The 26,119-nt window shown below is 38.9% G+C and overlaps 1 protein-coding gene across 3 annotated transcripts in view; it reads right to left on the minus strand.

Annotated features, from left to right (window-relative positions):
• Positions 1-25,809, minus strand: part of LOC107226636 (helix-loop-helix protein 11) — a 188,096-nt gene extending 162,287 nt beyond the window's left edge. Inside the window, exon 1 of one of the 3 annotated variants that reach the window (XM_046734203.1) lies at positions 25,055-25,809. In XM_046734203.1, coding sequence (XP_046590159.1) covers positions 25,055-25,140 — 86 coding nt within the window. In that variant the 5' untranslated portion in view covers positions 25,141-25,809. The remainder of the gene's footprint in view (positions 1-25,054) is intronic. The other 2 variants (XM_046734202.1, XM_046734201.1) reach the window with 2 other exon arrangements.
• Between the last annotated feature and the right edge of the window lie 310 nt (positions 25,810-26,119).

The raw sequence follows: 26,119 nt of genomic DNA on the forward strand, positions 1-26,119 counted from the left end.
CCGTCGAGAAATTAGACGGTACCTGCAATCAATTCGCCAAATAAGTGGAGAAAAAAATGGTAATACTTCTCCTTCGCCGAATATATTATTACGTGTGTACAAGAAATCGTGAAACGTACGACAATTAACACAAATCCAGCGTTACGATCGCAACGTCTCTTTCGATCGGAAGCTGGAAGCCGGTTTTGCGCAACGCGGGCAGAGTCGTCGAAGGAAAAATCCGGAAACTCGTCGTCTGCGGTACAAAAAGTGAATACACGTCGAGCCCAACGGTTCGTTGGACGGATGATGGAAAGAAAGAAAGAAAGAAATAAGGAGGGAAGGAAGGAAGTAAGTAAGTAAAGAATAAATAAAGGAAGGAACGAAGGAACGAAACGAGGCGAGGCGACGTCCAGAGGCCAGTGAGTCACGCACAGCTGACGACTGGCGCCACTCAGCTGACTTGTAAGCCAGCTTATTCCCGGCGTCTGTCTATCATCAGCTGTCCGGTTCGTGCGGTAAAAAGCAGCGAGATACGTACGTACGTACAACAATCGCGGGCTAGCCGCTCGTCTCTCGGTTTGCATTCCATTCCGCGTTTCGAGTTGTTTGGTTTTTTTTTCTTTTTTCTATTTTTTTTTTTTTTTTTTTAATTTTTTTTTATTCGTCGCGGTAAAAAACGTGTCTCTTCCTCCATCGTGCGATTTCGGACAAGAGGATGTGTACCGTGAGAATAAATCATTTGCTGCTCCCCGGCTGTTGCACAGAAAATTTTGCATTTCCATTTTTCGTCAATTTATATTACACGCGATTCACGACGGACGAATAAGAATCCGAAATTTAGCACGTTTCAAAGATTGATATTTTATACTTGGCGAAGTCGATTTGTCTGTTTGTTTTTTTTTTTTTTTTTTTTTTCGAAATTAAAACAGTTGAATATAAACGACAGATTTTTGGAGAAAAAAAAAAAAAAAAAGAAAAGAAAAAAAACACAACCCTTGATCGTACGCTTGGAGAATAATACGGCATTATTTTCCGCGTTTTGCGTAACGATTTTCAATCTCCTTTGATTCGCATCCTTGAGGGCAGCTTATATAATAGCGCGAAACAACGTGGAAGAGCGGGAATTGAATCGGAGAGAGGCGAAAAACCGTCGACGAGAGCCGAGGTGATATATTCCGGTATCGCGTTGTTCGATCCTGTTTACGCGTCACCCGCGAAATACTCGCGAATCGCGATTACGTAAGATGCGAGAGCGAGAGAGAGAGAGAGAAGAGAGGGGGGGGGGGGGGAACATTGCAAATTCTAATTTCGATTTCAATGTCCGTGCCGAAACGAGATACATAACGCGGTCTAACAATACGGTGGGAGGATTTTGACCTTGGCTGGAATGGGCAGCTGTTGCTGCTGCTGCTGTAAAGCTGTTATACGTACATATGAGGCATTCCACGCCAACTCTACCAACGTTGGACCCTCGCCATTTTTGATTTTCTTCAAAATATTTCGATGCAATTGTCCCAGCTCCAAAACAGTACCCTAAATTTTTTCACATTATTTCGAGTCAATTTATATTATGTACTGATGATTTTTGAAAACCAACATGTCCTGTGCCGTAATTTAAGAATGTGAAAAAATTGTCAAAAATCTCGCGTCAGTTGTGGAAATTTTTAAACTTGGACTCAGAGCGGGCCGGCTATCGCTGCGACTATTTTTTGAACTTTTTAAATAGGAAAAATTGAAGAAAAAAAATAATTAAAAGAGGCGGTGCAAATTGGACGATTGCTCAAACATTTTCGTATACAGAATCGGATTTTTTGATAATTTGTCGACAATTTTTTCAGATTTTTAAATCACGGCATAAGACATGTTGGTTTTCAAAGATAATAAGTAGTACAAATTTACTTAAAACAACGTGAAAAAAATCAAGGCATGTTTTGAAGTTTGGGACAATCGCACAAACTTTTTTCCAACATAATCAAAAATGGCAAGGGTCCAACATGGGTACAGTTGGCGTGGAATGCCCCATACATTCGTACATCCTACGAACTCAAAGCAGGCATAACGCGTACGAATAGATAATTGGGAGTACGCGCGTGACTCGACACCGAGGCTGGGTAAAAAAATTGTCAAATTTTATCACCACTGAGACAGTGATTAATTTTACATATTACCGTAATATATAATATCTTATACGAACAAGCTTTAATAAACTGACATCGTTACATTGATCATCGGCGATTAATAACGCAGTAGTTGCGTACATTGTATAAAGAATTTGTAAAGAAGTGTACAAACTATTCAACAAAGCTGGTATTACAGATCCTCGGCTTACGAATTTTAACTTTGTTATACTATACTCTAAAAACTAAACTAAAAGTGGAGGCAACATTTTAACGATATTGAATTTCGACACTATCGTTATTCGCATTGGGAAAGTAAGAAATAAAAAAAAGTAAAGAAACACAGGATTGCAACGAAAATTGATCTAGTATATGTGGGGAAAACACTTTTTTTTTTTTTTTTTTACAAATAAAAACGTATTTCACATCCGACTACACGAAACTTCACCGACGATCGATAGATACATGTGAATAATTTTTGTATCAAAGATCACCGAAGCCTAGCCTTGAATGATAATAAATATAGAAAAGTATTCGCAATCCGTGGAAAAATTCTACTTTCTCTGTACCGTCAAAAACAATCCGTTGAAGCTCATCTGTGCAGCGGTACAGCTTATACTCTGCGCACAGCTCGATCATAAATTCATTCGCTCGACACGTTCAACCTATTTTATACGTACGTACGTACATGTATACATATATGAAACAAGGACAATTTTTCATCGTTCAAACGTCTCGGAATATGCAATGTGAGTGTATACGTACAGACAAAATGCCTCTTTTATCACGCTTATGTATCGTACACAGAGACAAAAAGTGATAAATAATTCAACGGAGATAGGGTGCAGCTGATCTCTGCTCGTATTGTACGATCCGCGGAGAAGGTTCGACCTGTATGGCGAAGGAGGAAAATGTAGGAAGAAAAGCTGTTCGCTCAGCCTCCGTTTACGTACTTTGACGTCGTCGACGTGACGTTCCGGGAAACAGAAACGTTTGCTTTTTACGAGCCGTTCAAAAAATTTGAAACGTGTATCTAGTGTCAACGGAGTCTCCGGATGTTAGAAAACACGCGAGTCACAGCGTAACGGAGTAGATGCTTTTCATGTGCCAAATTGAAAACTAAAATGAAAAAGCAAACAAATGAAACTTCACTTGTGTCTATAAAAAAAAAAAAAAATCTCACTTCCCCGGAAGAAGAGATTTCACAAAAGACGTTGTTTCCAAATATAATTGTAAACCCAGGAATTCGAATCATCGATCGAATGAAAAATATCGCATAATTTTTGCTATTTTTCATCGTTACTACATTTTTCGAACACATTGTCTGATCGACTAGCAGAAACTGGAGAGTTTCGCTGAAATATTTTACTACATTTCGCAATGACAAATCTTGCCTCGAGATTAATTCAACGATATTGTTGTTTATAAATCGTGAGCGTAAAATTTCACCGAGTAAAATGGATAATAAATTACACCGACATTATTAGCAATACTAATTCTCGCTCGTTTCAATTCGCACAAAATCGGGATCTCAAATGTTGTTAATTCTACGTCGCGGTTTAGACATCGACGCCACGCTGCTGCTTCGGTGCAGCACAAGTTAAGCCTGAGCCGTAAGATCCCCGAGCTGATCGCGAGCCTCGGACGTTGTTGAACCTTTCGCGAGATATTATTTACGATCGAAAAACATTCCACGTGTAGCTGATCAGTTGCAGGCAGGCGTTCCAATATCAACATCTATTATCTATAAATATATAATTTATACATATCGCAATACCGAGATACCGTGGAATGAGGGAAGAATTTTTGTGTAAAAAAATAATAAATAATAAATTCAAACACAGTTTTGGACAAAAAAAATTAGAAAAAAAAAAAGAAAAAGAAATGTAATTAAAAAAAATTTTTTAAATCAAACATGTTCACATCGCACGCTGTTTACACAAAAACAATTGTGTCAATTACGATCAATTACTATCAATTAAAACTCTGGAGGTGACCTGCGTTGAATAATCAAAGATTTGATACCGCGCATTTTTCTCGCGAATGACGTTGCATTCATTGCTCGTGAGCTTTGTATATCATATACATACATGTAGAGAGCCACCCTAAAATTTTCTTTTATTTCATCACAATGCCGACAATGAATATAATAATAAGAAAATATGATTGATGAAAAGTAATTTTCAATCCGCTTAGTTTTTTTTTTATTCCATTTTTTCTTTACAACGATTAAAATTTATCATTGATTTTCAGTCAGACATGCGTTCTCGAAATATTTCAATTCGATTCGCAGCGTCGAATGATATTTCTAAGTTATACATATTTCTCAATCAACACTGTTGTTGAAAACTTTGTATTATAAGAATTGCAACGGTTTCAATCAATCTTCATCAATTGTTATACAAATAGGTACAAGAATAATACGAGAATGCTTGTGCAACACTACGCGCCAAACATCCAACGATAATTTTTAGTAAATGATCGATGATATTACCCGCCCACACGCCTATGTAACACGATTATGTAGAAGTATACGTATAGATATAAATGGACCACAACGTAACGAAGTGACAATAAATTGGAAAAAAAAAAGAGAAAAAAAAGCAAAAATACCAACAATTCAACGTGCTAAAAACAATTGCAACGCTGACGGAAGTTTGAATTTCTTTGCTTCTTCATCTTAAACAAATATAAGAATGGCAGTAACTGCGTTAACGATTCCGTATATTTTCAAAGGATGTCCTTAGTTCATTCGTTACTTTCTTTCTTTATTTTTTACCAATCAAACATCTCAGCATCCGCTGACCGATCAATATCTTCGTTGTTGTCGCACAACTTCCGTTCGAACAATATCTCGAATGAAAGTAAGTCTCCTCGTTCCGTCCTTCCAAGCACAACGCATTGAATAAAACATGTATAAAAATTACGATTTATAGGAACGATTCCCGTCATATGCAAAGCTATTACAGAATTTTCCCCCCAATTGTGTAAACGCTATGGAAATACGTATACGCTCGACGAATTGAAAACCGCGGTTATTTCAATTTTTTTCGTTTTATTTCCCTTTACGCATGCACCTTAAACGGTGATGATCGTAAAAAGCAACATCACCAAACTCTGTCGTGGACATTGTCCAACTGCAACGCAGCGGATCGTTTTCCTGTTCGAAAATTCAACTTTCTCTTCCCGCGAGTATGAGCGACCATTTCATACATTGATACACAATGTACCTATTATACGTATATGCGCGTATACGTACGTACGTTATCCATACATATACGTATAAAAAAAGCCATCAATTTTTTCCAACCGATACTGTGCAAGTAGATCATTGAAAGCGATATTCCACGTATAGTATATACATTCGGAACTGAGTGTAAAACATTACGCGAGATAATCGAAATTCGATTCAAGAATATGATAGGTATATAATATTCGTACAACAAATCTAAAACCATTCTTGCCCGCGATACATCATTATACCGAAATATACCCATTATACGACAATTGAACATGTAATAAATAAACGAATTCCTGTAATAACAATAACAATGACGTTTACAAAATATGATGATTTCGCTCCGAAAATATGCCAATTCGTTTTTACAATACATACAGGGTGTCCGACTTGAATCGACACGGCAGAATATTTTGCGAACAAATGCGTTTGAGAGAAAAATTGTTCGAAGTAAAAGTTTTATGCTTCGAATTGGACAAAATACATTGTGCTACCGTATTTTTTATTCCGTGGACGTTTGCAAGGTCATTTGAAGGATAACGTTGCTTTTTTAAATAGAACCGTGTGATTTTTTTTTTTCACAAATTTGAATTCTACAAAAAAAAAAAAAAAACTAAGAAAGTACTTAAAAAAATTTTTCCGCTTCGTCACCCGAAACGGTACACCCTGTATACACGCGCGATCTTTGCCCACGTATACTCCGCGTAGAATATCATATCGCGTCGTATGCAATGTAATCGATAATACGCGTTCATTGAATAATGGCGGTGGTGGTGAGTTGTGAAAAATGAGGCGTAGTTTCCAAGCTGCCTGCGGGCAGGGTTCGGCTCAAGGGCGTCGCTGCAGGCGTCGAGGATGGCGCAGCTGGCCGTCGCGTCCCTTGCTGCATCCATCCCGTGTCACATCGTCGGTAGCTTCACGCGGCCCAGAAAGAGTGTTTATTTTTAATTCCGTACGCCCTGCATCGTCGTCGCTAGTGGCGTTCATCGTCAGCTGGCGGTTGCTCCTCCAGCTTGCAGCTTGTACGATGCGTCCTTAGCTGTACGCCGCAGGGAATGGAAATATAACGCGACGACGTGCGACGATCGTGGTTTCATGCCTAACTTCGATTGAACTGCGGAGAGAAATCGGAAAGAAAGAAAGAAAAAATCGCTCTTGTGCAATTTTAAAATCAGACTCTTGGCGTGGAATTTTAACTTGCAAAAATTGGATTATAGGTATACGTTTCGACTTTCCGTGGTTTATTAAATTTCCCACAATCCCAGAGGCGCGAAGTGCGAACGATTTTTCTGAAAAATTAATACCTTTACGGTAACGTAACCGCAAACCTCATCCTCGTAAAGAAAAACGATCCCGTGACAAAGACGACGACGTGGCGATCGTTGTGTATCGATACGTGACTGCGTAAACACTCGGTAAGTGAACGGGTTCAGGGCTCAGCAAAGAACCGAGGACAACATGGATTGTCAAAAAGCTTTTTACTGCAACAAAGAGTAACGTCAAGCCACGAGATCCAAGTGCCTGCTACTGGGTAGGAATAGAGGGATTATGATAGCATCGCGCGTCTTTTTCGTGAAAAAGATCGAGATTGCGTATCAAGTACATAAGTAATGGGAGGAGAGGATCCGAGTACGACGTGCTTCGAGAACGCGGTCGGCCGATCGTGAGTCGAACCAAAAATAGCCGCCGAGGAAGAAAAAAGGCGGGCGGTAAGGCGGACGCTTTGGTCCGGACCTATATCACTACCTTGGCCCTCTTCTTCTTCTTCTTCTTCTTCTTCTTCTTCTTCTTCTTCTTCTTCTTCTTCTTCTTCTTCTTCGTCTTCAGCTTCGGGATCCGAGAGGCTCAGCAAGCCTTTGTCTGCGTGGCTGCGGGCGGAGGGAGAGAAGGAGACAGAGAGAGAGAGAGAGAGAGTGAGAGAGAGAAAGAGAGAAAGAACCGCCGCTTGAGTTTAAGCATCTTTTTGTTTTTTATTTCAATTTTATTATTTCTGTTTAGAAGACTGTACGGAGCCGACTAGTATCATCAGCACGAATGAATTCCTCCCAGGCGTACATTTTTTATTTTTCAGGATCGACAGAATTCGTTGTTATTAATCGTAAGGGGAAAAAAGAAATTTGTCTTCTTTCGAAGCATCGCTGTGTAAGGACTTGTAATTCTGTAATTATATCGTTATAAATGAATTTATTATCGGTACAGGGAATGTGATGATAAAAAAAATTGCATAATATAATATAAATAATACGTTGTTTGAAATAAAATTTAAAAAATCCAATTCCCGCGAGGTCAGACAACGAAACCCTCAACTATATAGATACGCCATGCACACCTGCCTTCTCTCACCATGTTGTTACACCTTATACGTTTTTATTAAATTTTTCTCCCGCCCGTCTATAATCTCATTACTAATAATCTTCAGTCTCGAGCTTCCGCTGTTTACATTACGCAAAACCGTTAAAATTTTCGCAACGAAATATTCGGCTTCCCGTGCTGCGGTACACGGATGAAAATTGAACTTGTATAAAAAAAAAAAAAATAAAATGAAATTCCTCCCCTCAGTCTCGGTCAGAAAAAAAAAAAAAAAAAAAAAAAAACAGGTCCTCCCTCCTAATTTACGAAACTAGGTTCTAGAGTAACGCCGCGGTGCGTCGCGACGCCTTGACCGCGTGGCGTCGTCTTGGGTCAGTGAACTTTACACAAGTTGCCTCAAAGTCATCGCCTGGTTCGGATAGCGCTGCGGTCAATCGAGCCCCGAGTCTCGTCGTTGCGGGGTCATTGGGTCAGTCTTGCCGCATGTTTGACCCGCTGCTGCAGTCCGTAACCGAGAGAATTTCGACTGCATCGCTCCGCGTGCATGGAAAATCAAAAATTAAGAAACTATGCGCTGCACTTGGCGACATAACGCGAAATAATTCTTCGACGTGACGCGTTGGTAAAATGTGCATGTTAGAAAAATATATATCGATCAGAGTGGCGACAATTTTGCTCAAATAAAATTCCGAGACTCTTCCCGTCAAAAGATTAAATATTCTCTGATCTTTTTCCACGAAACTTAGGCAATTTTGGGTGGCTTTTGTGACTTGTAAGAATGTTCCAAAAATTGGGCATCTTCAATGCATAAATTTGAATACAAAAATACATGGTGCTGTTTCGTTTCACAGAAGTAATTATAAATTGAACAATACCATTTTTGTAAGTTATCGTACAATTAGTTCGACCCGAGAACGGTAAAAGTTAATCTTTTTTTTTTTTTTTTTTTTTACCTATTCACGTAACGGGGGTGAGGGTGAAAAAACGCTCGAATCTTGTAAATTCCACCTCTCGGATGCATCGTAATATCGTTAAGGGTCTTATACAGGCCCTAATTTTCTTCGTTTTTGATTAAAGAATCACGTGAACCAAACAACTTTTTTTTACTCGCGGTTAATGAAATCTAATTACGGTCGGTATCTCGAATCGAAAACGTAAGCTGTTCTCTTGCGATGGGAAATTTAAATTCCCGTGCGTATGTTTCTTAACCCCCCTCCCCGTTTACGCCGTTCTAATCTAAAACTAAATCAAATGTAAATCTAACAATAAACAACACTGAATCTCATTCGTCCATTTTGAATCCATCCCAAAGTGTCATTAAAAATGACAGATGTCGAGCCGCTATTAATAACATAACTAACGCGATACACCTGCAAAGAATTCCTAATTTAACGATTTACTTGATTATATCATGTAACAATGAAGTGTATCGAGCGACAAATCTCTTCCGGTTATAAAGAGATCCGTAGAAAACGTATCGGATTACATACCACGCAACGTCGACCTCTTCGCTTCGCGTTGTAACACCTATGCAGAATTAGTCGTCGTTCGTTATTTCGTTAAAGTTTGCTCTCACACACGTACGATATTATATTATAATACACTAGTATACTACAGCAACTACTAGTATATACATATACGTATACATAGGTATAATATACTCGATTCTTTCGGCAAGGTTAAGCGAGAGCCGTAAAGAAAGAAAGAAAGTAACGCGGGCGAAAAGAGAGAAGATACATTTAGCGATTAATGACGTCAGACGGAGCGACGCCGTCTAGCAGCTGCCTCAGTCTCCTCCTTGTCCTCCTCCTCCACCGATTCTCACGGGTTTTCATCGGAATAAGAATAAAATTTAAAAATAATAACCACGATGAAAGTATTTATTTATTTTTTTCAATTTAAAAAAAGATCACTTCTACAGCGATAGCTTTGAAAATTTATAATAATTATTATCTACTTTTACCTTGATCTGCCGCAGAAAATAAGATATAAAAAAACAAATTCCGAAGAATTACGACCAATAACTTTGTATATCACACGAACCGTTGTCACATGCTGCACGATGCGCCGAAATGAGATGGACCCCAATTTTTCTCGTCATCCCAAACGACGGAAGCGACGTACGGAATATATAACGTATAGTGTATCCATCTCGACGTATTTCGTCGGGCGGCGCGAAATAAGATTGGATTTTTTTTTGTTTCCTTTCTTTCTTTAATCGTATTTTCCGAATACTATGTATGAACGCGTATACAACGATACTTAGAACGTGACAGGTTAATGATACGATGTACTGGAATCGGACGGACAAATTACAGTTGCATTTATATACTACGTATGTTACATGTGCGTACCTACGCAGTATGCGAACGGTTATTATTTTGCTTACTGCATAAAAAATTGAAATAAAACTTCATCCTTCTGTGTAAACTGCACAAATCAATTACGACAATACCCTCGTCAATATTTCATCAACGCCATTGATCCGTCGATATAAAGAATACGGAAAAAAAAAAAAAGAATAAGAAAAAAACAAGGCATCAATTGGTAACGTTTACTTATGCGATGTTCCAGGTACATGCATGCATAATATCATTTTCGACATTGATAGACGTTTATAGGTATAATGCGTGCAGACAGAAATGCCTACAATCAGCGATCGAATGTCAACATCGTCTGCAGGCGGGCAATTTTTTACTGCAACTTCAGTAAAAGAAGTTCCATTATTCACTGCACAGTCATTCCTTGCATACATATAGTCGGGATGTTTAGTTTTATTTCTCATAATTATTATATTGATTCCGAAATGTCGCTGCGATAATAGAAAAAGAAAAAAAAAAAAAATTACCAACAAGATTACAAATTTTAACACGCAAGTTCACGCAATACGTCATACAATTTGCATGAAACAAGCATACGCCCTAATATAAAATACATCTGTTAAATCACGTTGACGTACATAACGCACTCGGTATTTGGGAAAGTAACGTGGAGCGATATCTGACATCATCCTACGCGTGACCGCTTATAATATTAACCATACACAATAAACATCATTCTAAATACCTAAATTCGAGTGTATACAGGTGCCTGAATTCATTTATCCCTTCCCCCCTCCGCGTGCGTATACGTTAAGGAAACCTAACCTATAACTTAAACCAACCCAACTCCAACGTCAGCAATAAAGCACGTACCAACGACGAGACTGTACGCAGATGCATCACCTACATTTTATAGATACTAGAAATAAAATGCGAATGACGCGCTATTACACTATACTCGGTATGAATTCCTAACGACTAGACAACACCCGGTCATCTCCTAGAGTTGCGATTCGCGCGCTTGCTCTAGAATTCGACAATTTAAATAAATTTCAAATATCCGATAGTTGGTCCCCCTGACGGACAGCCGTTCTCGGATTCTAGCGCATGCGCATCGCCGCGAATCCACAAAACTACGACGGTGTGTAGTAGTTGAGAATTCACTCTGTACACGCACATGTATATGTATATATATAATAGCCTGAGTGTTTGTACAACGATATCTCGCCTAATCTCAACGCGACTGATGCTAGCGGGCTGCATCGGTTATACAATATTATAACCTTGTACCCATCACTCGAGTGAGAGAGAGAGAGAGAGAGAGAGAACGGATCGTACAGCCGGGCAAACGAAGAAAGGGCCCCTTGCCTGCATGTCGGGTACAAAGGGACGTGGGGGTTTCCTAGTACCGAAGGAGAGCGTAGGGAGAGAGAAACAGCGACGAAGAGGAGAGGAGAGGAGAGGAGAGAAGAGAGGAAGGGCCAAAAAGAGACACGAAGAGGCGAGAGGCAAAAAAGGATAAAAGTGGGGGAGACCCTGCGGGGACTACTTTCTCCCCCCCCCCCCCCGCCCCGCCGGGCGTCCGTCCCTCAAGCAGCGTCGCTTCCGCCGTCCAAGACGGATAGAAGGAGAGGAAGAAAGGAGGGGCGCGAGGGTTGCCCAAACACGAAGCGAGAGACGTTTCCTACGCTCCGAGAGAAGATGGAAAATTTCGATGCTGTATTCCGTGCGTGTACATACTTGTATATACCATGCAAATAATACACATGCGTACATGGACATATATTATATATATTATATATATGTACGCATGTAAGGTTATGACGTTGCCGGAACTCTTTTGTACAACGAAGGAAAACAGTGGAATATTGTTATATTTTTCTTTGTTTTTTTTTATTCTTTTTTTCTCTACCGTTTGTCGTTCGTCGCTGTTGCTGTTGTTATTGCTACGCTGCTGCTGCTGCGACGGAATTCATATCGATTACTAAACTTGCTGTATTTATTTTTATCGTTTTTACTTTTACATAAAAGCATGTATAACGCACCGACCGTAATGACAATCATAGATCCTAGTATATGTGTATATCAGGGTGGTCCGTGTATGAGGCACAAAAAAAAATTCACAACGGAGGCTGTTGATTCGGTTCTAAATGGTGAAAAAAAAATTCCTCAATTTTTTCAGATTCTTATTTCATTCCCCTAGTCTCCCTGTTTAAGCGGCAAGTTTCAAATTATCCAAAAACATGCTCGTTCACTATATTTTGTACTGAATTTTATTTCAAAGTTATTCGTAGGCAAAAAAAAATCCATAATCTCGAATGTTCGGTGAGACTCAACTTCTTTTTAGGGAATAAATAATAAAGAAAAAAATAAAAAATCCCAGTGTCAGACTTAATCTGAAAAAAAAATTTTCAAACAAAACACTAACTAATTCATTTAATCAGCACTGTAGTGGAATAACCCAGATGTCAACGCTACGTAATATCACAGTCGATGACGTGCGAATGTTGAGGTTCTTTTTTTTGAATTAATCTGATCCATTTGTCATCTTGGGGGAAGAAAAAAATTAATAAATAAAAAACTTAACGTCGCATACGTTTCTCATGGAATCCCCCTTTATGATTGTTTATTTATCACAGAAAAGCAGATGAATCTCACTGAAAATATGGATTTTTTGTTTGCCTACGAATAACCTTGAAATAAAATTCAGTACAAAATATAGTGAATAAGCATATTTTTTAATAGTTTGAAATTTTATACATATACCCTAGAAGGAGAATGAAAATTTTGACGGAATGACGATTCTCGGTTATGTCTGCAAACTGACCAGTTGCTTGTAAGAATAATATATATCTGAGAGATGTGGAATGAAGGGTGTTCGAAAGACATACAGTAAAATCCCGTTTATCCGAACAAACTTATTCGAATGCACCTACCTCTACCTTTCAGTAATCTCTAGTTTTGTTTCATATTTTTGTAGGTCATTTTTTGTTTCAAAGAGTATGTAGTAAAATTAAAACTCCTTTTTTTCCCGCTGCCAAACCAGGTGGATTTTTTCTTTATCGTCGCAAAATAAATGAGCTTTGTTATTCAGCACTTAAAAACTGTTTAACCCGTCAACAGAAATTGTTCAGTCAAAAACATACAGGCTTATTTGCAACCGTATCAATAGCATTCTACGTACGCACGTTTTACGATCATATTTCGCGGTATTGATGCAATTCGGGGTGTTTCAGGCGGGACTTCGGTTCATCCGAAATTTTCGTTATCCGAACCGTCCTCCGTCCCGATCATTTCGGATAAACGGGAGTTTACTGTACTACTTATATTCTCCGAAAATGCTGCTCTAGAACGGGATCTGTATTCGACGAAAACGGTAGGGGTTCGATTCGGTTCTTATGCAAGTGCAACGTCGCGAAGAGTAAGAGAGAAGGAGAGAAGGAGAGAAGGAGAGAAGGAGAGAGAGAACGAGAAGCATCACCGTATTGTGGGTAACGCTGGAGGTCTCAGAGACACCATTGTTGTCTGCACGTCGTCGTGTCGACGCTTTGCGTACGACGAATTGTACGTAAATCCAACGAACGAGAACAACAAACGACGTACGGAAGAATAAAATAATCGAACGTTATTGTCATAGCTGCTTGGTAATCGCGGAAAACCGCAAAGAATCTGCGTACATCAAAAACCGATGCGGTGCAAAAAAAGGAAATAGTACGGCGGTAGCTGACGACGGAAATATTGGTATATTAATGACGTGGAAAAAAACAAAAAAACCCCCAGAAAAAACCAACAATAACACAATCATCGCCGCTCAGGAAGTATAAAAATAAGAATGATAACAATAACGATGATGATAATAAGACAACCTTACCGTTACATATACCTATGTATAATAATAAGCGCGTACTCGCGAGTTGTTGAATGGATGACACGAGCTTTACTTACTCCTACGCTTTACACGTACGTAATGTGTACACTCGTATGCACGATGAATGTGTGTACGTGTATACTCGGTGCGACTGCCGATGAATTTTGCAACGTTGCATTATCGATGTATGAATTAATAAGAACAATACCTACGTCATGTGTGACGGGTTCTATAAACAGTTATCTATAATCAATGGGACTCAATTCGCGTTATTATAGTTTTTATACTTTTTTTTTTTCTTTTTCTTTCTTTGGGCGGGTTCCTTCAGTTCCAATTTGCAGTCTTCTTAACCGCAGACTACAGCTCGTTCGATATACAAATAGTATATTAAGAGGACTAGGGAGTTTTCTTTTATTTTCGTCTCTTTCTTTTCATCGGATAATCGAACCGTTTTCAACATGCACGACGCAATTTGCTAGACTAGGCCATAACGCCTGACATGCCGAGATGTTACGTATGTCTGTTAATAAAGGGCATGATTCTTCAGCTCTACAGTTATAGTTACAGTCCCGTGAACGCTGCACGTTATATAATTTTTTTTATTTAAGGTCTCTTATTCCGCGGTGTAAATAATCGTAATTCATAGATTTGAAAAACAAAAAACAAAAAAAAAAAAATTAAATATTAAAAAAAAAAAAGAAAAAGAAAAAAAAACATCCACCGTAACTAAAGTGAGTCATTTGTATAATTAGCAAAAATTAAACTCCCGTAGGTACCTATCCGTACGACGTATAATACGTCTACGTTATGCGTAAGGATGAATGCGTCCTCTTAACGGTTTTTCACCGTTCAAAAGATCAAAAACTCGAAAATTCGTCTCGTCTCGTTCAGTCCCGTTCAGTCTCGTCTTCTCGATTCTTATTTTATTTTTTTTCGACGACCCTTGTACGATCCACCTGTTTGATTATACAGGTAGATAAAGAGGGCGATATACCTTAACACGTGAATGTTCCACAGGAGAGAGTTCCACTGGCAGCAACTGCGCCATACGTAGGCGTACTACAAAGACGTTTCAAGATTAGGCTCTGTAGTGTATACTTTTATATTTTATAGACAGCCGTTTGGAGAGAGCAATACATCCAACGTTCGGTTGGTAATAATTTTTCCTTCATTTCATCATTTTTCTCAATCCCTTTACGGTTCTCTTCTCTTTTAGTTTCGTTACAAGTAGGTAACAGCACGAGCAAAGTATCCGTATTATCAGAACTAATCAACCCGATTATATCGCAGAAAGCAGCTCAATTGTTACAAGCCCCGGAAAACGAAAGGGGAAAAAACTCTGATGCACGGTTTTACCATACGATTATGTACATGTTTTATAACATACGATTAAATGGCTTTATTAAGCGAAATGTGACGATGAAAAAATAAAGAAATAAACAAAAAAAAAATATATTTACTTATTAAATATTATTTTTTAGTTTTTAGTTGTCCACTTTTCCGCTTCTATTTGTATTTTTATATTTTCGGTCTGCGTACAGGTTCATTATTGAACCTCTGCGGAATACGCGTGTATTGTTATGCGTATGTATTTACATTGTAACCGGACAAATGATAAATAAAAAAATAGATAAACATATACCTATAAATGAGAGAAGAGTTTTATTAACGAGATTAGGAAATATGCAGTCGCAGCAGCCGATAAGTCCATTCCTAGACGAGGCCGAGCAAGTGCATAGCTGTGCACCAGAAGCGATACTGCAAGCGGTTCTGCGGTGCCGTGGCAAATCGAATCGCCGCAGAGCTCGCAAAGGAGCGAATTTATCCTCTATAGATATGCATACATGCATACAGAGTGCATCGCTTCGATCGTACGGTAAACGATTTATGTACATGCATGTTGACACGAGTACGGAAAAGGAATGAATTAATTGAAAAGAAGGGCTTCGATATACACCGAGAAAAATTACATTTGTACAGTAACTAGAAAAATTGAGTAAAACAGGTATCGTTAAAAAAACTGTTTGAATATTGTTGGAATTAGGAAAAACGAGATACGCGTAACCATTTTGCGCTATCGTCGATCCTTTTTTGGCTATTGCAACGCAAAATCAGTTTCTTCGGTTTACTCTACTTTTTTAGTTAAACAAGTCTTTAACGTCAATTTATTCTTGCACGAGCATTAAATTTTCGCAACAGTTGCAAAAAAATATAGTAACAGTGATCGCAACGAGAAAGAATAGTAATAGGTACTAGACTTTCTGGTTACAGCTACGAAACTAATTTTCATTTTCTACCTAAAACTATATTTTTCGATTGTGGTAAAAAATGAAAATAGTTAAGGACTGAGCGGTAACCGGAACTAAAGATTTCTCTCAGTGTAATTTTCGCTGCCGCGGACGATACAAAGGCATTGTGTACGTACCTACGTATGTTACGTATGTACGTGCGAATTAAGAGTATGCGAGGATAAGATGATTCGAACAAGATCAGGCGTTCTTAAAGAATCGCTGCAATTTATAATTGAGTCACGATCTGTCTGCATCGATTTTGAAGGAACATCACATTTATCTAATTGTAGACATGTATATATGTGTATATACTACATACATTGCCGCCGCGACTTGATAACGATTAAATTAATAGAGAAAGGTTTATAAATATCTTATAATTATATACGTGTACGAAACCTACAGCACATTTTTTACATTATCCTATAAATTTCCGAACAAGCAAAAGCTCCCAGAGGACCATCATCCTATAATTATCTCTTCCATGCACACAAAAAAGGAGGAGGGTATAGATATTATCGCGCGACGAAAAATAAAATTCAGCAACTTGTCGGACGTCGTAAAGTTATTGTACAAAACGTTCTACACGGGTATTATTTATACACAGACGAGAACAATATAAACGCGAGGTTATACGTTAGCAAAAATCTAACACAGAGAATGGCAGCTTGATATAAATAAATTGAAAAGAAGAAGAACCAAAAAACAAGGCACTGAATTCGAAATCGAAAAATAATGAACGTGTAGGCGACGAATGACGAATGTCGTTACTTCTTTTGTTACACTTCAGTGAAAAGAAACGAAATGAGGTCAAGATTAAAAAAAAAAAATAATAATTAACCAAAGAAAAGCACGAATTACGAGAGAGTAAAATTGTCGTAATTTTTAAAATTTATTTCTTTCGACTTCCATCGACGGCGTCAAGTTACGTCTTCCCATGCACACACGCATCACCCTCCCTCCCCGTAGATGTGCGTTATAGACGCCGCGCGATATCTATTTTTCGCTCGTTCCTATTAGGTACACGTGCACCGAGCCGAGTGCTGCAACGCGGCGTGCAGTATTATACATAACAGCGGCGATTGTACCTGCAGCACTCGTATACTATCGCGTTGACCGTGGTCAAGAGAACCGTATTATACATTCCGCACGTCTATGTCCAAGCAAGCCTGTTCCTGCGATTATTAGTGCGCAGGTAAAGAGAGGAGGGGGGAAAAAAGGGAGGAAATCATTATCGATATTTTGGACTGCTGATACGTAAACTCCCCAATAAACATTGCTGGTAAATAAATCGTAAGAAATTCGTCGAAAAATAACGTTGTATATAGTTGAATAATCGTTCAGCACATACGTTTTTTCTCGTCAAAAATGTCCGCCCTGATATAGGTTTTTTCGACTGCGCTCATCAACGTTTTCTGTTAGTGATTATGATCCGGATATTCCACGGTTGAAGTAAACGTCGAAATTACGGTTTTCGGAAACGTAATGAAACAAGTATGAAAGAACGCAATTTAAATGTTAACGTAGACGTTTAATATATACCTGTTATAGCCACCATTTTTCGTGGTTCAAACACGTTTAATAAGCGTGTTCATTGGAAAATTTTTTTTATAATAATACACGTACTTAATGTGTGTTGATTTAACGTAAAAACGATATCCGTAAACAATTATTATACGTTTAATTGAATACACTTAATCGAATATCACGCGGTTCCGATAAACGTGTAACAACCAACTTGAGAATATGTTTTCGGTATAATTTTTCATGTACTATATTAATGCACAAGCTGTTAAAAGCTTCTTGTATGGTCAATATGGACTTATCTCAGGGGTTAGATGATACAGCAACGCTCACATTCTTAGCTATTTCAGTAATGGTAACTTGCACCAATTAAATGATATTAATTATTTTACATCCACACCTATGTATTCTTATGAGAAATACAGGACAACTAAATGAGATAAAGCACACACCTTTGCGAAACATGATATATATTTATTATAAGGTACTTTCATCCAAGGCAACAATGACAATAGTTACATTGCACACGTATCGAAATATCCGCTTTAACAATGTATCTGAAACATAACAGTAGTTTTTTATATACCAGTTTGTCTGTATCGTTGATGCGGACATTTTATTATGCCAACGATGTAACTGTGTGAATGTTGACTGGGATGTATAAATAAACATACAGTCTTTTACATATACGCATACCTCAATTGTACAGATGTACTCACAAGAGTATAGAAGTATAGCAAATAGTAAAATTAAGTAAACATGAACAAACAAAAACTTATATCCGATACAAGAGGTTTGATAACAAATAAAACATGAAACAAAATAATCATACAATGATTATACCCTAACGAGGAAAATTGTTAACTTTCATCTCGGGACTAGGTAAAAAATCACAATCCTGACAAAGTAAAACAATAAAAAGTATTGGCACATTATTTCAACACAGAACACAGATGCTATAGAGGGCGTCTTCTAGGTACGCAGTACGCAAGTTTTAACCAATATTGGACCGCAGTTGGAGTATTAACTTTCCTGATATCACTGCTAATCCGTGAAACTTGACTGGGATGTAATATATACACAGTCTTTTACAAATACCTACATTGCATAGATCAGTTATATCGAAGGCTCACATAAACACGGACGTGCACTGACCTCGGAAGTTGGTCAAATTAGACTGATTCACTGATCGCGTGAGCTGAGAGCCTTCGCGAACGGTGGTGGGAGGGCATTCTGGCGCGTCGTCCTCGGCTCTCAGCGTGCAGGAACCGTACGAGTTACAACACGCTGACCTAGCGAGCCAATCAGAGGCAGAAGAAGAGGCGCGAGTATTTCACGCTAGGACATTCTCGATTCTTCGCGACCGCTTGTCGTTTGACACATGCGCTCATTATACGTATATGTAACATCCATGGTACACGAGCTTCATCTACGGCCACTCGCTTTGCTAGCATGGGTTATTCCAATATATACATTATGGTATAGGAAAACGTATGTTTTACAATTAATAAAGACGCCGCGAAGGGATGCACTTATATGCTCAACTACGTAATTTCTTGGTGACCTTTGTAAAAAAATCTGTTCATCGATTTTTCAACTTTTTTTCCTATGTTGGGAAATTAACAATAACACAAGGAAAAGAATTTGAAAAAATGGAGGTAACATATTGTTCTACTTTACAATATTACGTAGAATAAAATTATCACTTCTAGTGTTATGTCACCTGAATTTTTTCATATTTTTGATGATACTTACTAGTTTATCGAATGAAAAAAAAGATTGGAAATCGAATGACCAGTTGTTTACAAAATTTAAGGTAATCAGAAAAACGTGCTGAGGAGGATAACAAAACGTTGAATTTTAGTCACTGCTAACATGAGAAAAACTTGAATATAATGATTATAGTTCCAAATTCAAACATCGCAATATGTAAGTAAATGATGTAAAAGTTGATTCCTGCCCTCACTATGTTGAAAAGGGTAGTATTCTTGGATATGAAGGTCAGAAAGGTACGAAACAAATCTTGTTTACGTTTCGGCCCGAGTAGGTATATAATTCTGTGTATCGATATGACAAGTCTATGTACGACGTAATTTTCACGTATCACATGTGATCAGTAGATCAAAAGTGTATTGACTTAATTATTAAACAATTAATGAGAACATATTGGCAAGGTATGGTAACTATACGAAACGTTAAACTTGTGTTACTGGTGAAGGAATAAAATATGTATATTAGCTGTTCATGAGACTAGAAATATAATGGATTTTACCACACGTTTATACTACGGATCTCGCTTACCACAATAAAACGTTGATGATGGAACGCAGAAATTTTGTATTTTAATACCTACAAATATACCGATTTTTAACGAATTTAAATTGACAATTGAGCTAGTAAACAAAACGTTGATTATTAGTCTAGAAACCGTTGTTTAAATGTTGTAGAAAAGCAGTGAATGAAACGTTAAACTTGTGGTACCGGTGAAGGAATAAAACATGTATATTAACTGTTCATAAGACTAGAAATATAAACGGTTTTACCACACGTTTATACTACGAATCTCGCTTACCACAACAAAACGTTGACGATGAAACGTAGAAAATTTGTATTTTAATATCTACAAATATACCGGTTTTTAACGAATTTAAATTAGCAATTGAACTAGTAAACAAAACGTTGATTATTAGTCTAGAAACCGTTGTTTAAATGTACGTGTAATGAAAATCGTATAATATTTGTGGAGAGACAACGATTAATATTTTACTGAAAAATTACCGTATATCGAACACGGTAATATTTTCTACCTATACCATAATTATACGACCTTAACGTTTCTTCAACCACATTTTAACCGGCTCATGTTTACTGGGTCGTATGGCAAAGTGAGGTAAATTTTCAATTTCTATAAAACGTGTCAAGTCGACCGTATAAGAGACAACAATTTTTTTTAGTACATATATATATATATATGTATTTATTATATAACTTCTGGCGGGGATTAAGCGATTATAATAATACATCCTCTTGACGAAAACTTGATATAGCCTTTGTAAATATGTGTATATATATATATATAATATATATATTGTGTAACATGGATTTGCAATTATCTGATAACGACGCTACCGAGATGAACAAGAGGAATTTGAGTTGAAAATGGCTTAAGGCGATGTTGCGCGCCGTTTATACCTACGCTTTGAAAAACTTTTGCACAATTTTTGACCACTTACTTATCTCTTGTTTTTATTCATAATTTGTTATGACGTGAGGAGGAAAGAAAAAAAAAAAAAAAAAACATAGAGAAAGAAAGATACCGAAACAAACAACCCGTTGAACAGGAACCGAAACGTGGACTGAATTTAAAAATATAGATATAGAGTTGCGGGTAAGAGTTTGACATGAAAAAACGAGGACGACGAGGACGACGAGGACAAGAAGCAACAAAGAAACTTGGTTAGAGGAAGCAGTCAAGCCCCTCGTCTATTTTTAAATCCGTACGCTCGTCCGTCGAACAGCAGCGTATAATAATACGTAACTAATACCTAGTAGCGTAATCAGTATACGGTACCACACACACCTCTATATATATATGTATGTATGTATGCTATTGATGCTCTGCGGCGACCAAACCTAACCAGGTTATTTTTCAGATTTATGAAAATTATCGTCCAACAAACTCGTACAGTGTAGTTATAAACGTCTTGTATTTTCCCAAGGTCGTTCGTAAATGCGCAAACAATTGAACCCGTTGCAAATAATGATAATAATATTAAACGATTGATAATGATAAATCAATAAAACGATTGCTGCTGCATGTACGCAACCCGCACACGCGTAAAAAATATGTTATACATATACATTGCAGTAATAAATAGTGATAATAACTAATTCTTCTCACGAAATATCTATGTGTATATATATATTATATGTAAAATATAACGAGGCTGTAGAGATCCGGTAGAATTGATAATAAAAAAAAAATGAAGAAAATAAGGTACAATTAGTGAAATCTTATAATTGATAAGACGCCGCGGTGCTCGTTACGTGGCATTCCACGTAAGTGCATACGTACATATTGACATACCCGTGCACACATACCATATCGGTTTATACGAAAATGTCTACATCGCGTTTAATCACGGTTTGCAATCAGCTGATTGTCTCCTCGCTCTCTCCCTCCCCGCATGTGTCCATGTCCCTCTACCCAACGCGTATGTACAGGGTATTCCGTCAGCTGATACGCAGCCGATCGCGTAGACTCGTTGTCATTTGCACATGTGGCGCCACCAGATTTGACTCGAGTCACTCGAGTGACGTCGTACAACGTTACGTACCACCGAGGAAAATTGTGCACAAACAACGTGCGCACCTATATAACGTATCTATATAATATATTATATTATATGTGTTCATGTACACACTGCGGTATTGTAGTAACGCAATCGCATGCATAGATATATATGTAACTTTATTGTAACACATGTTCCACGTCCAGAAGAGTACACACGCGCACACACACAATGTAGCGATATGTGGCGGACGTATGTACCGCGTTTACCTATAATAATGCTGTACGGCGCCGATAGGGACTGGGTATTATTGTTATTATTACGGTTATAATATCTACCGGCCCAAGCTTCCATCCTTAAACAGAGAACGACGACGCTTCAATTCAACCGACGCATGGAAAATTGAGAAGAAACTAAACATATTTTTAAACTCGTTCGATATGTATTCGCGTAAGAAAATACTCCTTCCGAGACGCGGCATATGATCTATGACCGTACGACTACCCCATGGTGTGCAATACGTGTTACCATTTACACCACAGCGTAGTACATAATTATTCCGATGTATAATTATGATGTAATAGTATATTTTTCTATACCGGACAAGGAATAAAGTAAGAAAAAGAAGGGAAAAAAAAAACAATTACTACATTACGAAAGACTAAACGATTCGTATATAAATTAACGATTGTGTTAAAGTTTAAAACATCCGATCTTTTTTTTCCTTTCTCTTCTTAGTTTCCTTGTGTTTCGACAATCAAATTTCGCACAATACCACATATTATTGTAGGTTGAAAGAAGTGTTATTCTAGTCTCTTCGGTGTGTTCGTAAAATCTCAAAAACATGTAGGTATATCATAATGACGGTATATTACGTAGGAAAACCTGTCGAAGTAGGTACAGCTGTGAAATCCTTATACCTGTATCAAACTGTAATAAGAAAAAAAGACAAAAAAAAAGAGAGAGAGAGAGAGAACCCACCTACAGGATCCTGACGACGATCGAGCGTTGTGCATGGTCTTTATTTTGGCGTGCCTTGAAAATTATTTCGCACACCCACGTGGACCCGCGATTGCACGTCTTTTCTTATTTTCTCACAAACTTTGCCAGAAATTTTCTTTTGTGCATTCGTTTGAGGGGAAATTGGCAAATAGAATTGAATAAAATGAAATGAAATGAAAAACAAAAACAAACAACAATGAAAAGAAAAAAAGACCGCGAAACCTTATTTTCCAAAGCGCCATTGGCCATCGTATAGAAAACACAAGAGTGTGCAAGCAAGTGTCGTCAAAGAAGTAAATCGAAATTTTTTGCATGCGGAAAACAGAGAGAGGAAAAATCGAGGAGCGAGATGTTTGTATATCGCCTACTTCCTATTACAGGCAACAAAGTACATACATAAATACATTCGTGCGTAAATGTGATAACGTACCGATGTACGTTCGCCGCGTACAGCAATGGGAATATGTAAACAAGAAGAAGGCATTCAGCCGGCCGGCGGCGCGGCGTGGTTCGCGTCTTATTTATAGAAGCAAATTATTGTGCAACAAAACGCGGGGCTTACGTAACTTGCCGCCGGTCTCTCTTTCTCCTTCTCTTTCGATTTCTATTTCTCTTGCTTCTTCTGTCCGTCTTTTGCAAACTTCTCCTCTCTTCTATTCTCTAGTCTCGTTATTTCTATGCAATTTATTAATGATATTAATGAAAATGTTTGCCCGACTTCTCGTGTAAAGTGTTTCTTCCTCAAATTCGAACCGTAGTGGTCGCAAGTACATACGTTGTATTGTTTCGTTTCATTGAGGAGAAAGACTAAAAGCTTGCCGCCAGTGCTAATTGTCGAAAATTATGAAAGAAACCTCAGAATAACAACAACAACAATAATAATAATAATAACATCAACACGAGGGGAAACAAACCCGGTCGGTTATATTGTATGTACATAAATACACGGCACGTCCTACCACGCCTCTGATTCGCGTTTTCAAAACAACTCTTATAATAAAAACCGCGCCTCGGGTTGATCATGCGGTTGAGGTCCGAGTAAGGCTTTATGAATTAAAAATTCCTGACACGAGAAATACGCGATTCTACACGTGTTTCGTCATGTCATTAAAAAAAAAAAGAAAAAAAAAGAGAAGAAATATAGTTGAAAATTATATTATCGATATTGGTGTCAAGTCCAAGGCCGTCCGGAATTACTACACAGGCAAAACTATTTGATTTATCGAAATAATGCTATTGAAATATCGTCGTTAGATTGACCCGCAAGATGATATAAAACACAGTAATAGCAAAAGATATGAAAAAAAAAAATACAACATAATCGCACGTATTTACCTATCTGCTTCCCGTCATAATATTGCTGTTATGGATCGAAAAATATAAACCGTTAATAACGAGAGTAAGAATAAAAAAATTGAAAATTTCCTCACGAATTAACTGGTAAGACCTGCGTACAGAATGACTACACGATATACGCTCATAAACTTATTACACGAGGTAATTGTAAATACAAGAGCGAGTACGCGACGGCAAATGGCGTGGCGGCGAGGAAGGAGCGTTGAGTGCAGAGACCAAAATCGAGAATAAAAGGAGAATCGAGAGAAGAAGGAAGGAAAGCAGGTAGGCAGGCAGGCAGGCAGCCGGCCGGCCGGTCAGTCGGCGCCTCGCACCAGCTGAGTAAAATGAATTCGTTTAAATGCGCGTACATCGCGCGTCCTCCGTCCCACGTTTCTAATTATAGAAGTTCATTATCGCGGCGCTCGGACGCGCTCCGGTCTTCGGTTCGATAAGCGAATTACAACGGACAAAAGTTGACCCCACGGATGGGAATCGGGATCGGCTGCAGCAGCAGCAGCAGCAGCATCATCATCATCATCAGCAGGGGGATGTCGAGGGAGCGGCGGCAGGGCGGCGAGGGTCGGGGAGGAAAGGGAGGGGGGGGGGGGGGAGACGAGGAGGGAAAACGTCGAGAGAAACGTGGGGTGGTGTCAACGGGAGAGACGGAGCTGCGCGTGTGTTTTTAGCCGGTAGCGCGAAATGGCGCGTCTGGTATAAGCGAGAAACGAGAGAAAAATAGAATATTTTGTAGCACGTTTTCGGTCGGCTTACCTGCAGAGTTCGGCTTCCTGTTCGTCCACCGCTTCAACGATTTCCTCGAGGAGAATTCTGTCGTCACTATTACTAAACACTGACATAATTCGTCGATCTACGCCACTTTGGTAAACCGCGTATTTTCACGTCCCACGGGTCACAGAGAATATGAAAATACAGTAGCACACCTCCGTTTTGGATGGTTAGAATAATAATAATAATGATAATAATAACAACAAAAACAACAACAACAACAACAGCAACAACACACACTTGAAACTCGCACAGGATATTTATACGACGTTATTGCGTACCATTTATCACGTATATCGTATATCAAACGCACGTCGGTTTTCGTCCGTCCACGGGGCAGCCACACCGCGGCGCACACACAACGCCCGATCGCGTTTTGTAATGGCGATCTTTGGCGGGAAACAGCTGAGGGCCCCCACGACGACGCACCGTGGATCACCAGGGATCACTCCGCCGCCGGCTACCCTAACCCACCGCCGAGTTTTATTACGCACCTCCGATATCGGGTGATAAAAATTGGTGCGACTGAGAAAACGGGACGAACCGCGGACTCGAATTAGGGCGAAATAAAACAAACTGCGACGAAAGTCATCGTCCACTAACTCTTACACACGAAATATCCACCGACCGGCATGCGAAATAACTCGAGCGAAGCGACGGACTAGTTTTCCTCCGTGTAGCTTACGCTAGACGTGCGCCACGGCCGCGCGGGAAACATCTGCCAGCTGGCGGAGGCCCCGCCCATAGAATACGCCGGGTATCCCCCCCTCTCATTCCAGCCATCCCTACGCCGAACGCCCCGCTCCGTAGCCTCGTCCCGCACGATACGCAAGTACACAAGCCCACGACGACCCGCCGGCCGGCCACACGCCGTGACAGTTGACGATAAAAACTGCCCCACTCTTCTCTCCCCCGCCCCAAAGCCCGTGGCGTCGCCCCTCGTCAGCCGGCGTTACGCTTACGTTGCGGTGTAGTACGCGACTCGAGGACTCTGCGCGTACCCGGGAGTATTTTTCGCAAGTACCTGGTTTACTGAACGCGGAATTGAAA

The sequence above is a fragment of the Neodiprion lecontei genome, chromosome 3 (assembly GCF_021901455.1).
Source record: "Neodiprion lecontei isolate iyNeoLeco1 chromosome 3, iyNeoLeco1.1, whole genome shotgun sequence".
Classification (NCBI taxonomy): Eukaryota; Metazoa; Arthropoda; class Insecta; order Hymenoptera; family Diprionidae; genus Neodiprion; species Neodiprion lecontei.